At 43.2% G+C, this 16,025-nt stretch overlaps 1 protein-coding gene across 5 annotated transcripts in view; it reads left to right on the top strand.

Moving 5' to 3' along the window:
- The window catches only part of LOC147606817 (alpha/beta-Hydrolases superfamily protein), a 57,511-nt gene extending 47,004 nt beyond the window's left edge, over positions 1-10,507 (top strand). Inside the window, exons 12-15 of one of the 5 annotated variants that reach the window (XR_015264839.1) lie at positions 3,947-4,097; positions 4,434-4,586; positions 9,871-9,985; positions 10,160-10,507. Coding sequence is in view for 4 of the 5 variants with exons in the window: in XM_086791111.1 (XP_086647237.1) it covers positions 4,434-4,586; positions 9,871-9,954 (237 nt within the window). In the remaining variant the exon portion in view is untranslated. Of the gene's footprint in view, positions 1-3,946; positions 4,098-4,433; positions 4,587-9,870; positions 9,986-10,140 lie in introns of those variants that run through there. The other 4 variants (XM_086791111.1, XM_086791112.1, XM_086791110.1 and 1 more) reach the window with 4 other exon arrangements.
- Positions 10,508-16,025: the final 5,518 nt, after the last annotated feature.

Below are 16,025 nucleotides of genomic sequence, written 5' to 3'. Positions count from 1 at the left end.
ACCAAAGGCTGACACTCTCTGTGATCATCCCTGGGGGTGGGTGTCAACAAAGACGTGCTTCCCTAACCTGCCAACAACTCTGACTGGACGAATCTGGGGGCCCTCAATAAGGTCCTGCACCTCACATCTCTCCAGCTGCCATCCATCCTGTACAGAAAAAAAGACCGGTACATCCTCCTCCCTAGGCAAGGGGAGACCCATAACCTGAAGAGGAACACCTGTCCCAGAAAAAACCCCAAACCAAGAATGATGACGACCTTCCAAGAAAGATCCAGTAATCCAGTGGTTGGGAATGGCTGCATCAATTTGTACAATCCTCCGGTTAGAGCCTCTCAAATGCTGCGTGAAATTTAATCTCTGTACCTCGGTGAGGCTCTGAAACCTCTTCTAAGCCAGCACTGTGGGGCATAGGGTCTCCCAACCAGCCCAAAGAATATGCATTGCTGCCCCAAGAGGCCTACCATGCACATCTAAGATCAAATCATTCCACAGAATGGGCTGCCAGTTAACTTCCTCCGCTGAACGCGGGGGGATGTGTACCAAAAAACTCCTTAGGCATTCCCAGGCCCATAGGAGGAACCTAACCAGGGGGGATGAAGGGGAGCGGTGAACTGCATCCGAAAAAATAAAGCGTGAGCTGAGAGTCCAGTCACCTCCGCAAACAGGGACACACTTCGTGATCTGCTGCATGAGAAAGTCCTTCCACGGCTCAGTGCCTGGAAGAAAGCCCCTAAGAACCAGCTTACAAAGCAAAGCCTTACATTGCACCTCAGGGTCAATGATATTCAATCCCCCTTCCTTCTTAGGCCTGATAATGGTTTCCCAAGCAACTCTAGCCATAGTGTGTGCATTTCCATCAAGCCCTGACCAAAGAAAGTTCCGAATAAGGCGACGAAGCTGGCCAATGCAGCCCTTATGAAAAATCCAGCATGAAGCGATAAACCAAGTCGTGGCTAGCAAAACTTGGTTAACCACCAAAGCTCTAGAGGCCAAGTCGAGCTTCCTCCTACTCCAGTGAAGTTTGCTTTTAATGCTTAAGAGCACTGGAGCAAACTGTTGTGCAGGGGAGATGTCAACGCCCACCTGACAACCAAGGTATTTGGCAGAGCATCATCCTCTCTCAATCCAAGGAAAACCAACATCTGTACCCCAATCTGCAAGAGGAGAATCACTGATCCAAAAACCAACTAACTTATGCCAATTGATAGTAGCTCCTTCTGCCAAACAAAAGGCCTCCAAGGCTGTCCGGAATGAACATAAACAAGCATGTGAAGCCTCAAGGAACAACGCCGTATCATCTGCTAACTCAGAGTCCAAAAACTCTTCCTCCATGCATAAAGGCAGCCTGAGACCCACAACACCAGGGGCAAGCCGCAGAAACCTGCTCATAGCCTCAGCTACAATGAGGTACAGTAAAGGGGGGCGAGGGGACAGCCCTGCCTCACTGAACGGGAAATCTGAAAACGCTCACCGCGCCCCCCACAGGCTAAAAAAGTGCTATGAGCCTCCTGTATAGGCAAGACACCCCTCTGATCGAGTTTTGGGAAAACCCCATGTGTGCCATAGTGCCCTCCAAAAATTCCCAATCCACTCTGTCATAAGCTTTTTCAAAATCAAGCAAAAGAATGGCAAGAGGCTGCTGACTAGACTTTGCCCACTTGACAGCTTCCAAAAAGAAAAAATGTTATCAAATATACTCCTTCCTTGGAGGAAACCATTCTGGGTATCATGGATAGTCCTTTGGAGAAGTGGCTGCAACCTTATACTAAAGGCTTTAGCTAAGATTTTATATGCAGATCCAAGGAGGGTGATGGGCCTCCATTGCTTGATGTCAGTCTTGCCCCACTCTTGGGGATAAGGTGAATCAGCTCCTCCGTGAGGTATGGAGGCATCATACCCTACAACCACATTTCCTGAAGGGCAACAGTGATAGCATCTCCAATATGATCCCAAAAAAGAATAAAGAAGGCGGGAGAAAGACCATCATCCCCTAGGCATGAACCACTGGAAAGAGCATGCAGTGCGTGAAGGAATTCATCCTTCGAGAAAGGGGCATCCAGGGAAGAACACATAGCATCTGTAATGAGCCTGGGCATGCACTCCCAAAATTTCTGCCATGCCACATCTCTCTGAGGAGAGGGCACCTCTGTAGTCAACAAAGACCGATAAAATTCTGAAGCAATACCCCTCACATTATCAGGCTCAATCGGAACCTCACCCTGTGAGTCCTGCAAGTACCTCACAGAATCCCTGTTCCGGTTCATTGTGCGTCTCTTGTCAATTTAGCAAATTACTTCTTGTATTGAGCATGTTGTCCATTAAATCTTGGTGTATGTAAGTGTATTGATTAGTATTGTGTTCCAACCAAGTTACACTTATCTTTCTAAGCCCTTTGAATGGACTAGAATACCTAGGAGATAGCTTAGGAAGCTTTTTGATTCTTAGGGTTTGTAAAGAATCGGATACCTTTAAAGTGACTTTTTCATCTGTAATAAACTCTACCCTTCTTAGATGTGAGTTTACATAACTTTTTTCTCTATACTGAGCCTTCCTTATGCTGTTTTGAGCCAACTTAACCATTTGGTTCATATCCTCAAGAAAGTCTTTAGGTGTTTGTACCCTTTCCTTCTCTAGACCCATGCTAGGGGAGCTCTAGGCTTAAATCCATACATGATCAGAAATGGATTAAAATCTATAGCTGAGTGCTTTGCACTGTTTTAAGAAATTTCTAGTATTGGTGTACTCTTCCCAAATGGTTTGCTTGTGTTTTACATATGCATGAACGTATCTTCAATGCTCTCATGACCCTGTACTTTTGTTAACTCCATGGAAAATTAAGAAGCCTTTTGTTAAACTCTCTTGCTATCTTACATTGTTTTCACTGGCCTCTTCAAGGAAAGAGGTAGTGGGTGGGATTCTAAAACTAGTTTGATAATGTTACAAGACATAAAAGTGTCCTTTTAAGGGGTTTTTTGAAGACCCTAACTTTTTTAATTTACATCTCATGAGACTTGGCTTATAGAGGCTTTAGGCTTCATATATACACAAGTAGGAAGTAAGACAAACTTATATTTGTTTCTATTTGATCATTTTAGGATGTTTAGCAGTGCTTATATGTAACCTTGTGCCCAATCTTTAAAACGAAACTCTCCAAAAGGGACTTTCAAATTTACTATCCCTTTGTCGGAAAGTAATTTGTTATTGTCGTGTAATCACAAGATTATCAGGATCTCTTCTGCCTATGCAAGGAAAAGATTCTCTTCAACTTGGTAGAGTATACAATGCCCTAGGCGTTCTTATGCTATCATGAATATGCAAAGCATAAGAATGCTTGTTACAATTATTTGTTCAAGTAAATATGGTTTTCAGCACCCAGATATTTATTTCAGCATATATGGAATTTAACATCTCGATATTGTGGGGCTTAGGGTTAGCAGACCAGCAGCTATGGAGGCTCAAACTGATACATGGTGATGTGTATAGAAAAGAGAGAGTGAGATGTAACAAACTGAAGAGAGGGACATCATTCTAGTGACACTTAGCTAAACTAATGATATCAATGTCTACACACACAAACACTGGCTATAATGCACTTACTCGTGTAAGTGAGTGTTCACACACACATATAAGGGTTGTTCACACAGACAAATAGGGGTACATGTAGATGATGGATACACACACACAGACTCCGAAATACCCAACAGATATGTATGTCCCAGCGTAGAATTTTCAAGAATGAAGTACATGTATGAGCCTATACAGCTCCTGGCATATCGATGCTTGCATCAGATGTGGATATTTTAACATTAGCACGTATGGTTTTATGGCGCATAAGTATTATGCCAAATATTGTGCTTGTGTTAAGAGACAGATGTATTCTTTTTTGCAGATGTGGATGTATAATTGACTATACGCTTCCTTAGATTTGAATGTATATGCATGCCAGGTGGAAGCAGAAGGCTTACTACAAGAGATCAAGAAATGGACAAGTAATTCATAGTATTCAAAATGTGTTGTATACTTAGAACCAGACTTCTTGAAGGAATGTGATAGGTTTTACTTCATGTTCCTCAAACATCCTTAGATTGCACATGCTGGTGAGCATTACAATTTATGCATGCATTAAACTGAACCATGTGAGATCGTTAGGAAAGTTAGTTATGCTTTGGTGTGTGCATCTCCCCGTGTTTTGTATGGGAATGGGTATAGGAATAGACATAAGGGCCATGCCTTAGTAGATCAAGGAAACCATCTGGTTTCAGAACAATTTCATGTGTTCACAATTTGAAGGGCCTATTGCATATCTAAGTGAGCCCTAGTGTGCATTCCCCGTAGGGAGGTTGCTGAGTTTATGTATGTTGGCGTTTGTGGAGCATTAGCATGGCTTTTATGAGATATTAAAATAAGATGAAGCATCCTGGACCATGCCACAGGGATCGATTGACATCATGAGGAAAACTTTATCAGATGCTAGATGGAGCAAACAGACATCTGTGATTTGGGGCAGAAAGGACAAATGGTTGGATTTCAAAGGAGTTGCAGAATTTACAAGCTCAGCTGGTTTGCAGCTTGTGGAACTTCAGGAGGTATGATTATGCTTAGCAACTTATCATCTTTTCCTAGTATAGTTTGTTAAATGCAAAAATTATGGTCTGTGATCCTCAAAATGCTTCGCTTCCCACATGGAAGTCCTCACATGGAAGTGAGGATTGTTTTCTAGCCACAATCCACCAACATTGTTGGATATCCCCTTCCTTCCCTCTTCCCCCTTACCCCTCTGCTGATATCAAATCTGTGGCAAAAAACGGGCAACACAATTCAAAAAAGGATTTATAAAAATAATTTGTTAGACCAGTGGTAATTATTTTCTAGATTTTTTATTAAGTTAATAAATTTCTATAAATTTTAGTTAATAATTAAAATTCAAAGTCTGTTTATAATGATAGAAAAATAATAAATATTACTTGAAAGTTCCTCTTGTATTTGGTTTAATACATTTTAATTTTTTTTAAAAGTTAATTGTTTTTTCTAGTTATGACATACTAGAAGTAATTTGGCATGTATCAGAACCTTGCTTCACACTCGTCAAGTTGCTTAGGATAGATTAGAAGTAATTTGGCATGTGTTTGAAGCTTGCTTCACAATTGTTAAGTATTTCTTGAGTGAATAGAGCTCTACGAATACACTTTTCATCTATGTATGCATGTCGGGATGAGATCTCTATGCTTTGTAATCATGTTTTTATGATTCAAAGTAAGTGAGTGGAGGAGTTGTTACCATGATGAGTCTATGACTCTCCAATGTAGCCCTTGTCTTATCATCACCCTCATTTGGAGGTACCAATGGTTTTAGCGGTAGTTGCATGTGGAGAGACTTTGGAGACCATTGGTAGACTTCGGTCGTCCGTTGCGTACTATCAACCCTTGATCTCTACTTTGACTCATGGACAAGATACGAGATTGTATTTGTTCTCGGCACACATACATAGATTCTATGTGTGTATACATAACATCTATGCATTACGGATGCATACATTTTTTTTTTTGGGAAAAAGATCCTTCTATTAGTTACCAAGAAAAACAGCCTCAAGGCTAAGTCTCCATATATGGAGTGAGAATCAAGGAACAGAATGAGGGTGAAGGATGCTCTTCTCCTCCGGCTGGCCACTCTATGAGGAGAAGACTATCTCATACAATGGAGGGAGGGGGAAATAACCACATAGGTGGTCTATAGTGCCAAGCGGGCTCACCACCACTATGAGTGAGAAAGGGACCGGGTTGCTAGATCCTCAGGAAGGTTTCTCGATGCTTATGCATGCGGTCTGAACCACCCTAAAGCTTCCCCCACTGGCCATGGGAGGTATGAATGATATCGAGCCAGAAGCTCGATGGACTTCGCTAGCGGAGTGAGGGTGCATTTGATGGCTTCACTGCATTGAGCTCTCTAGATGTGCCATGTAGCAATACTGTTGCAAGTCTCCCGTCTCTAGCAAGAACTTGGAGACCAGTGAGCGATAGATGGAGCTGGGACTAGCATTGTAGAAATACGAAGGTGAGAGACCTGAAGGGCTAGTTCCCCACCCTCCTCATATGCCATGACAAACTCGGCCTTAGTGGCCCAAGCAATTGTGCCCCATGCAATAGTGCGGGAAGGGGCCCTGTCTATAGTAAAGATGCGGAGGATTCGCTGCCAAACCTACCGAGCCTTCGGGCAATCCCAAAGACAATGATGCTTGGACTTTTGGGGATGGCCACACCTCGAACATAATGTTGGCCTACGTCCAATGGCCAACCGACATGCATACTTAGTGCGATACGTAGTTGCATTATACGTTGTTACTTGAATGAATAAAAAGGTGGCATGTCTTGAATCGTACATTGCACTTGTTCATTTAAGCAAAGTGTTACTCCTGATTTGTGAAGGAACTAAGAAAATAGTTAGTGAAAGGGCTTGCTAATTCCATTTGTCTCGAATAGAATCTTTTCCGTACTCCTAGAGAATAATAATCTTTCTAACTATCCTATTCTCAATATGGATCCATTTATATAGTATCTTCCTTTGAGATTTGATGCTACACCGTGCCCCGCCCTCCATCAACTCTACTACAGAGATATATTGTATAACTTTCTGGGGAGACCACTTTCATGGTATCGACTAAGATTTTCAATGATGAATCTTTACGGTGCTATATCCTTCGGTTCAATCAATTATCCATGGGATAGTTAGGCTATGCTGTTCCCTCAAACCTGGGTTGCTTCAGGGAGCGGGTACTGGATTCCACAACTTGTGTGACAACTTTTGTTCGAAAGTATGCTTGTGGGAAGCCTTTTTCATTGGTTGAATAGTTACAAACTGGAAGATCCTAAAGTGTAGATAATCGCATGTGGTGACGGATCACAGCCATATTATTAAGAGCTTGTGATATTTCCTATCGAATATAGAAAATGAGTATATTTTAAATATTGATAGTGATTAATATGGGAATAAATTCAGTCCTAGAGCAACCGCCTTGAGTGCCATCTTGCTCCATCAGAGTTGCAACCCTGCTTGGAGAGGGTGCTACCTAGAAGAGCAGTCAGAAAGGGAGGAACCACCACTGGAAAGGGAGGAGCTGCTGGGAGCCATCACGCCATCAGCTGTCATCATTGGCAAAACTTTGAGGTATCGGTTTCTTGTTTTGGGGTGCTCTCTCAGAGATATCTTTTTGGTTTAGGCATCCGTATGCACTCGAGTTCTTGTGCACATATCTCCGAGCTTTTGTTCTACTCACTCAAGTATACATCTTGTTTTTGGTATACTTCGGTTATCACACCTCAAATCCGGTCATATCCCAGTGCCTTGTGTGCACACTCTCATACATCTCTTCTTCCCTTACTTTCCCAAGAGCTCACATCCAGGGGGGGCTTTTGTGTTCCTTACACCCTATCCAGCTTTGGGAAATCCCGTACTGTGAGGATGTCACAAAGAGGACCTGCCACCACTGATCTTTTTGGGTTTGGTGGGTTCAAGACAACTATAGATCGACTTGATGGTCCCAACTACTCACTATGGAGGTTCATGATGAAGAGTTTGCTAATAACCCAGTATACCATGCTAGAATGAAGCACAATATACCACTGTAGGCGCAATAGTTGCTCGCTGACGGAGAAGCATACTCCACCCTGTGTCCTAGATGGGCCAAAAGCACTGGCTCTGTGAAGAAACAATGGATCAAACGGCGGACTGAACTAGCCTGCTACCTTTGCTCCAGGTCAGGCACGGCCGGAGGGTGGTGGGAGTGCTCCGGTGAGGCGGGAGGGGGGGGGGGGGTAAGTTCGAGCCCTGGAATATACATACTCTTGGCTCCACCTATCACAGTGCAAGTATGTGTAGTAGGGAGGAAGGGGTGTTGCCACTCAAACATGAAGAAATACAAAAAGGATCACCTCCAGGCTCGAGGACACCATCTCCCCTTCCGGACCTCTGTGGCCAGAGCCACCCAACTCCATCCGTGCCAATGGCCAGAAGTGAGTGAGCACATTGGTGATATGCATATCATGCAAATGGTGTGAGAGCTCTATGGCCTGCTGTGGATAGTGGCAGAAACCGACTCCATACTCCAATTCGTCCCCGATGCTGCACTCATGCCTTGAAAATACCCGCTCCTTCACGGGAAGGAATCGGAAGAAGTTGTAGTCGACAGGTTGCCCGAGCACGTTGGGGGGGGGGGGTGTGGCAACTTTGGAGGGAGAGCCTGCACCGGAGAGGCAGTGTTAGTCATCTCTGTTGGCTCTGTGAAAGAGTGGATCAAACCGCAGACTGAACTATTGATTCGATCTGCTTTGGGTTAGGCGCGGCCGGAGGGCGGCATGAGTGCTTCGGTGAGGTGGAAGGGGGGGGGTGTTCCCGATGAAGTCGGAGCGGAGGGGGGAAAGCCGGAGCAGAAGGTGGGAACGGGGGAGCGAGGGTTGAGGAGGGTGGCCGGGGGAGGAAGGGTTTGCCTGTGAGGGAGGGGAAGGTTGGGACTCCGGGGTCGGCCCGCCGAAGTCTCTGGGGTTAGAAAGCCTCGTGGGAATCTGAATGCATGGAGCGGGATCACGATGAGGCAACAGTCTCTAGAAAGGGGGACTGGTGGCGGGTTCCTCGAGGGTACGTGGGAGGCCCATCACCATCAAGGGGCTGCTGAGATAAGTGCTCATAACGGTTCTCTGATAAAACCGTATCCTCCTGTGTCTTGGCAGCCTGGCATGTGTGGCGGCGCCGATCTGCTGTGGAAGTCAGATGGTGGTTCCGCCTCGGGCCAGCGGTCTGCCACTCACCTACATTGGGATCAGAGTACCGAGGCCGGGCCCTGGTACTCTGATGCCTGGGGGTTGGTATCCCCTACACCCCCCTGATGAGGATCGGAACTAGGAGGGGGGGGGGGGGGGGGACCATTGGAGGTGCCCTCCTAAGGACAAGCTTTAGTAAGGTGTCCCATTTTCCGGCAAATGAAGCATTGGCCTGGGAGGCTGGAGTACTAAACTCTCTGCAGAATAGGATCTCCCTGGAGGCAAGGAAGCGATATGGCATGAGGGATTGACTCCGGAGAGGCTATGCCGATATGAAGGGATGGAATCCCGGCCGTCCGAGAGCGGCCGCGTGTGGGGGGGGGGGGGGGGGGTTGGGGGTTCCATCACTCTCCCAATAACACACCTATCATCGGGAGGAGAGGAAGGTATTCTTTCTTGAGATGAGGAAAGAAAACTACCACGGCAAAGCCTGAGATGCCAGCTAGAGGGTCAGACGTTGGGTTGAAGCTGTGCTGCCACCTCACAAAGAAGGCCTGGGCTGTACTTAGTGCGACGGGGCTCAGCTGCGTGACTCTGTCTGATGCTACAGGCGAATCAAACTCAACCTGGTAGTAACCACGCCCCAAGGGATGAATATGAGCGAGGGAAGGGTGAGGTGAGGTGTTTGGTCCCCACAGCCCCCTTGGAGATGTGGGATGTTTCTCCCGTGTACATAGACATAATTTTGTACTGTGAAGCTCATCAGTTTCCATGGATATTTGAACAGTTCTTTTTTTTTTTTGACTGGCCTCAGGCCCAAGAGTTTCTGATTTTTCACCGGCCGTAGGCGCTTAATTATGTCTGTAGGTGATGCTGCCGAGGAAAGCACCAAGGGGGGTTTTGACCCAGGACCTCTTGGTCCTAGGCAAACACCTTCACCACTTGAGCTATCACCTCATTGGCATTTGAACAGTTCTGTTGAAAGCTAGATGAAAGCATTTACAGTATTTGCATCCTGTTGACATAAATGGCAAGTATTTGTCACCTCCGACGACGTCAGCATTTTGCATTGTGTATGTTCACCAAAAGATTTTTATGGACCTTGTTTTTGTAATTTCAGGTTGGCCACCACGCACAAGAGGACTTTCCTGAGGAGGTTGGAGCTGCGATTAGAACTTGTCTAAAGCGGCCTCTCCTTGTCTGAGCTCTCAAGAAGTACAATTCATGCGTATAAGGTAATATTTGTGAATTCCCCACGTGGGTGGAGACTTGGGCGGAGGCTATTTTTTGCTTGGCGCTATTGTTTTTTGTTCTTTGTTTCTGTAGCTAATATGTTATTTTCCATTGTTTACTTCTCTCATTTCTTGGTTCTGAGGCTTGTTCGAACAAGCCTCTCGAATGGCTTGCAGGTCAGATTTCCAGCGTAATCGTAAAATGCTTGCAGCTTGCTGAACATCCTTAATGAGCCTGTCTTATGACTGCTCGATTGAAAACAAACCCAAGCTGTAGTTTGATTGGACACCATTCATGGATGCAGCTGAGTAGACCTGAACCTTCATGGTTCAGATGAAGTTTGTTGTCCTTAAGCATGTTGCCTGCATTTGAGCGTTCAGCTTCATTTTTAATAGTTCATATGGGATCAACCATATGAGGGGGGTCTTAATGCAGGTTATGTAACTTCACAATCTTGTATTGGCCTATCTTGGCAAAAGCAAGGTCTTGATATTTGAAGAAAAGTGATATTTAGGTTTTTGTTTTAAGGACTTCTTTTGTTCTTTTGAGTTGCCATTTTCAGCAGTTTCTAACCAAGTCACTTCCATTATACTTCTTGTCTGGCAAGATTTGCATATGGATGACAATGTGTGGTCTCTCAATATATGTATTTCCACTTCTTGAATACCTTGTTGGATTTTTAGCCAAGAACTAAGCAAAGTCGTTAGAGATCACACTTTCACAACTTCTTATTTATAGGACACGGATGAGCTTGTTTAGAGGCCATTTTATCATAGTGATTGTACATGGATTTGTCCAAATGCCACGAGACTTACAGATTCATATGCCACATGTATTTAGAATTTCCTTGGGCTAGATCAAGGTGCCCTCACAGACTTTGGATGGACCTTGGGAGAGAAGTGGCACCCATGTGAGAGCATCTACAGCTACAAATATGCCCGTACTGCATCTGACATATATGAGATAAAAGTGCAAGGAGCCTGTTATCCTTCAATGTCTACTGTACTCTAAAATCATTGGTCACTTCTTTGTTTATTCAAAGAGGAGTATGTGGATTGGAAATGTGTGAGAGTTTCCTTGCATACAATATGGAGACTCAGGAATAAATTCATGAGGGGGTAGGGGACTGTGACCGAAATCTCCTTATTTCTTTGTGTGTGTGTGTGTTTTTTTTTTGGGGTCTCATAGACCCTTTGGTCTTTTGTACACATTAGTAGAACTCTCTCTCTCTCTCTCTCACACACACACACACACACAAAACCCTCGCCCCGTTCTTATGATTCTTGTACGCCCATGCACTTTTCACCCTCCACTGCTCCGTGTGTCGCCTTGGCCGCACTTTTGGCCTCTTTCCCCTGCTCTGCACTTTCAGGTGGGTGTGTGCGCCCTACCTTGTGGCCCGCACCAATGGGCACCATGACAAGGAAAGTACGACTTTTAAAGTCTTTGCAAGAGAACGAGATGGAGGAACTCTTAAATATTAATAATAAGAACGTATGAAGGAGGCCTTCCATGCTGCACCGACCAGAAATACAAAAAGAGAGCTTAAATATGGTCGTAGAAGGTGGGGCTAGAAGAAGCCACTAGAGCATTGCATGCGTGTATGAGTCACTAGCCTCCCCACGGGGCATCCCCGTTCATCAATGCATGGCTTGTATGAAAGGATATGACAAAGAAATGGCTCCAAGATTCCCAAGTTTGCCATTTCTATAAAAGGTGCGGCCTTCCTAGCCACCAACTTCTATTGGTGAGGATCTCACCTCCTTGTAGATAGAACACATGAAACTTGGTACGATCCATGTCATAAAAGTAAGGAAGGCTTGGAAATGAGCCATTTACGGAGACCCTCGTTTTAGTATCACAAAGCAAAACATCAAACATAGAGGTATGGGGTTTATGAGACCATAAATGTAATGCACATGCCCATGTGGAGTTATAACGGGACATTGTGGTCAAACCTTAGAAGCTTTTCCGAGATAGAAATAGGTTGTGATGTGAATTTCTATGATGATACACACTAGAACTTCGAGCAATGGTTGGTCAAGGTGTTCGGATACATGTGGGAGTCTACATACAAAGGTTAGACTTGTGCTTCTAGGGGAGTATGAGGTTTGGGAAAAAGTGGTGGTCTTGTTTGGTCTTGTTTAAAAGAAGCTTAGAGTTTTTGGATGTGATAAGGAGGCAACTTTCACAAGGGCTTTGAAGGCTTTAAAGTATCTAAAGGCTTCACTCCTCTCTCATAAAGTAAACCCGTGTATGGTCATCTATGAAAGTGATATAAGAGTGACAATCACCCAATGAAGCTATCTTGGTTGGGCCAATTGTATCTATAATCTCCAATGGCTTGTTGCTTACATTGCCATGCTTGGGAAACAAATGCTTAGCTTATTCTTCAAATCGACAAGCTTCAAAAGCACCAATCACACCATCAACCTTAAGCTCAAGGAAACCATCAACAATTCTCTTGGTTTGCATCACTTTCAACCTTTGTATATTCTCTTGTGCCACATGTCCACATTGGCAATCACACTTGAACCATTAGAGAAATGGTTGCCTTTACCTCAGGAATAATACTCACATCAAGAATAAACTCTCTCTCATTCCTCTTTCCTTTGGTGATCAACTTGCATTTGTCGTAGCACCCATCTTGATTGAATCGATCTTGCAATCTTTGATCTACCATCTTCCCAACTAATACTAAGTTCTTTGTTATGGTGGGAGCATGTAATATATTCCAAAGATGCTTTGTTGTCTCATCTTTCAACTTCAAGGGAACTTTATGGGAATGTGGGTAATGCAATGTATTGTATCATCACCTTGGAATAAAATCTTGGAACTACTCACCATGACCTATCCTATGATTTGATCCACCCAAGTCAGTATACCATACATCACCATAACATGCATCTGGCATGGATGAGCCCATAATATGCTTCACAGAAAATAAGTGTTCATGTTGTTGGTTGGATGCATAATTGCCTTGCAATAATTGTTCATGTGCTGTTGGTCCGATGCATGATTGCCTTGCAATTTTTACCATTCTTCTTCCAACAATCATTTGCATACTGCCCTTGCATAACATGCATCTGTCATAATTGACCCTATAGTATGCTTCATTGTAGTAAGTGTTCCTATTTAGTCCTCTTTTCCACTAGTAGATCCATAATTGCATTGTAATTTTCCATTCTTCTTACCTTGTTCTTCTAAAAACTACTTGCATAATGCCGTTTCTTTCCACAATAGAAGCATCAAGTTCCCTTGCCTTTTTGTAGATCATGCTCTACCTCTAGGCTTTCCCCTACCTCTAGAGCCATATGAGCATGTGCCTCTACCAAAACATGTTTGTTGTTGTTGGTGGTGACTTTGCCATTGGCCACCACTTTTTGTGCTCCTCTTCCTTTGGTCGAGGATCTCCCCTTGCTTCCTCTACCCCTGTATGAGTAGAAGACCTACTCCACCACTACCACTTGATGATAATATATCACTAACACCAAGGCTAATCTCCTTCCTAATGTATAGTGATACCAACTCTAAAAAATCACAGAAGTTTTCCCTAAGTGAGATCAATGTCTCAAATGTCTTATACTCTTTTCAAAGGTCATCCAAAGTGGCAAACACAAGATCATCAATCATCGACCACCACAGAGGGGGCACCAATAGAATCCAATGCATCTACAATTCCTTTAACCTTTTACACATAGTTATTCGCACCCATAGACGACTTCTCTAGACTTTTCTAAGTAATGCAACTCCCTCTTTAGCTACATTTTCCTCGCTTTAGTGGCTTGTCTCATGAGTGCTTATCCTTAGCTTCATGTGGAGTCTTAGCATCTTGTATGCATGACATATCATGGAGTTAAGTAATAGATATCTAATACATCACTTTCCTTGATTCTTCATTCCAAGATTTATGCTTGACCACCTTAGCTTTGGGCTCCTCTTCATCACATGTAATGAGATCCCACATTCCTTTTCCCATAAGGAAATTTTACATACACAACCTTCATGCTTGGAAGTTATTTCTATCCAACTTCTCACGTGCAATCTATGAGAGACTAGAATTTGCCATAGCTACCATAATGCAAACTCTTATATTTGTTTATCCCAATGAGGCTATTTTAATAGCACCTTGGATTCAAGATAAGTTATATATCAATGTTAGTTAAAGATGTTCTAATTGAAGACTCTTTCTCTATATAAAATTGAAAAATGTCTCTCTTTCTCTCTCTCATTACCTAACTCATCAATTTTCATCAAATTGAACATTGTTTGACTAAGATAATTTATTTAGGAAATCATACTTGTAATCATGTTAGTAATGATGTTCATTGATTATCCTAATGAATTTGTAATTTGTTTTGTCAAAATATTCTTTTAAAATAGAAGATTTTAGTCTTAGTAAGGCTTTTTTGCTATATATTTTCTAAGAGAATGATGTTTAGAAATTAGATGTGTTCATTTGTTGCCAATGACTATTTTGAAAAGAATGTGGGGGAGAGAGTGATCTTGAGCTCCTTGTAAGATTTCTTCTTCACACACACATACACAAGAATAGACAAGCACACAAGAGAGATGAATGGCTAGATTTTCCACTATCTTCTTCATTTCTATATAACCACAACATAAAGATAAGAGTATATACTATAAGAGAAAGTACCCTACTACTAAAATATACAAGGTCCAAAGTGTGAACCCATCTATATGATATGGCACTATAACTATGCCACAACTCTAGTAACCAAAGTGGCTGTTATACAACCTATAAATTGCTAGTAACATATCCAAGTGAAATTGTTGGATATCAATGTTCCACCCTTATATCGTATTGTCTAAGCATCGGTTAGCTCATGTTTGTGCAGTCCCCATTATGACGAGTAGGCCATGGTTGAGCAGCTCAGGTGCCCAGCATCCTCGTCTTCACATGGGAAGGTGGCACCATCAAGAAGAAGTCTTCATAGGCCACCTTCCCATGTGAAGACGAGGATACTAGGAACCTGAGGTGCTTAACCATGGCCTACTCGTCATAATGGGGACTGCACAAACATGAGCTAACCGATGCCTAGACAATACGATATAAGGGTGGAACATTGATATCCAATAATTTCACTTGGATATGTTGCTAGCAATTTACAGGTAACAATTTACAGGTTGTATAACAGCATCAAGAAGAAGTCTTCATAGGCCACGTTCCCATGTGAAGACGAGGTTGTATAACATGGGAAGGTGGCCTATGAAGACTTCTTCCTTGGTATAAAACTTCTTCTTTGATTTCTATCTAGAAGTTCCTTAGAGAAATGGCATCTTCTACAAGACCCCACCCACAACCATTTGGTGGTGTCGATGGAAAGCTTAACAGTATTAATTATCCTCTCTGGAAGTTCAAGCTTAAGGTTTTTCTTTCCTCTTATGATCTTTGGGGCACTTCATTATTGTTGATGTTCACCCACCACCAATAAGGGATGTAGTAGACGGTAACCTTGTACAATCTATACTACTGACATTGTCTAAGCTTGGAGATGAAGGGATCTATGGTTTAGCATGTACCTATAGAGTTGAAGCATGGACTTTGTTGCAGAGCTAGAATGAGACCACAAATCCATCAAGAATTCAGAATCTCAAAAATTAGCTTCAAACAAGAGAAGAGGAAACGATGGACGTGTTTCTTACCAGAATCAAAGATCTTCGTGACCTAGATGGCTGCAATCAACATGAGTTTACTCTTCGCTCGCTAGTTCGTCGTTGTCTAAGGGTATTACTACCTAAGTATTATAGTTTTGTTATATCTTTGGATGTTAGTGTCAGGCCTACTTCTCTCACATTTGAGGAACAAAAATCTTTGGATGTGAGTGTCAGGCCTACTTCTCTCACATTTAAGGAGTTTAGCTCATTACTTCAAGATGAGAAGAAGAGGATGCAAGGTCGCAAATGGTGGGGACGAGGCTTTCTCTACTAACACAAAGAAGAAGGGTAACTCTTTAAATAAAAAAGGACACATACCCAAAGAATGCAAGAAAAAGCAAGTAGATGCCAAGAATGGCACTC

The sequence above is a fragment of the Cibotium barometz genome, chromosome 56 (assembly GCF_041138505.1).
Source record: "Cibotium barometz isolate CiBa-2024 chromosome 56, ASM4113850v1, whole genome shotgun sequence".
Taxonomy (NCBI): domain Eukaryota; kingdom Viridiplantae; phylum Streptophyta; class Polypodiopsida; order Cyatheales; family Cibotiaceae; genus Cibotium; species Cibotium barometz.
The sequence above is the reverse complement of the archived record's forward strand: the minus strand, read 5'-3'. Positions and strand labels throughout refer to the sequence as shown.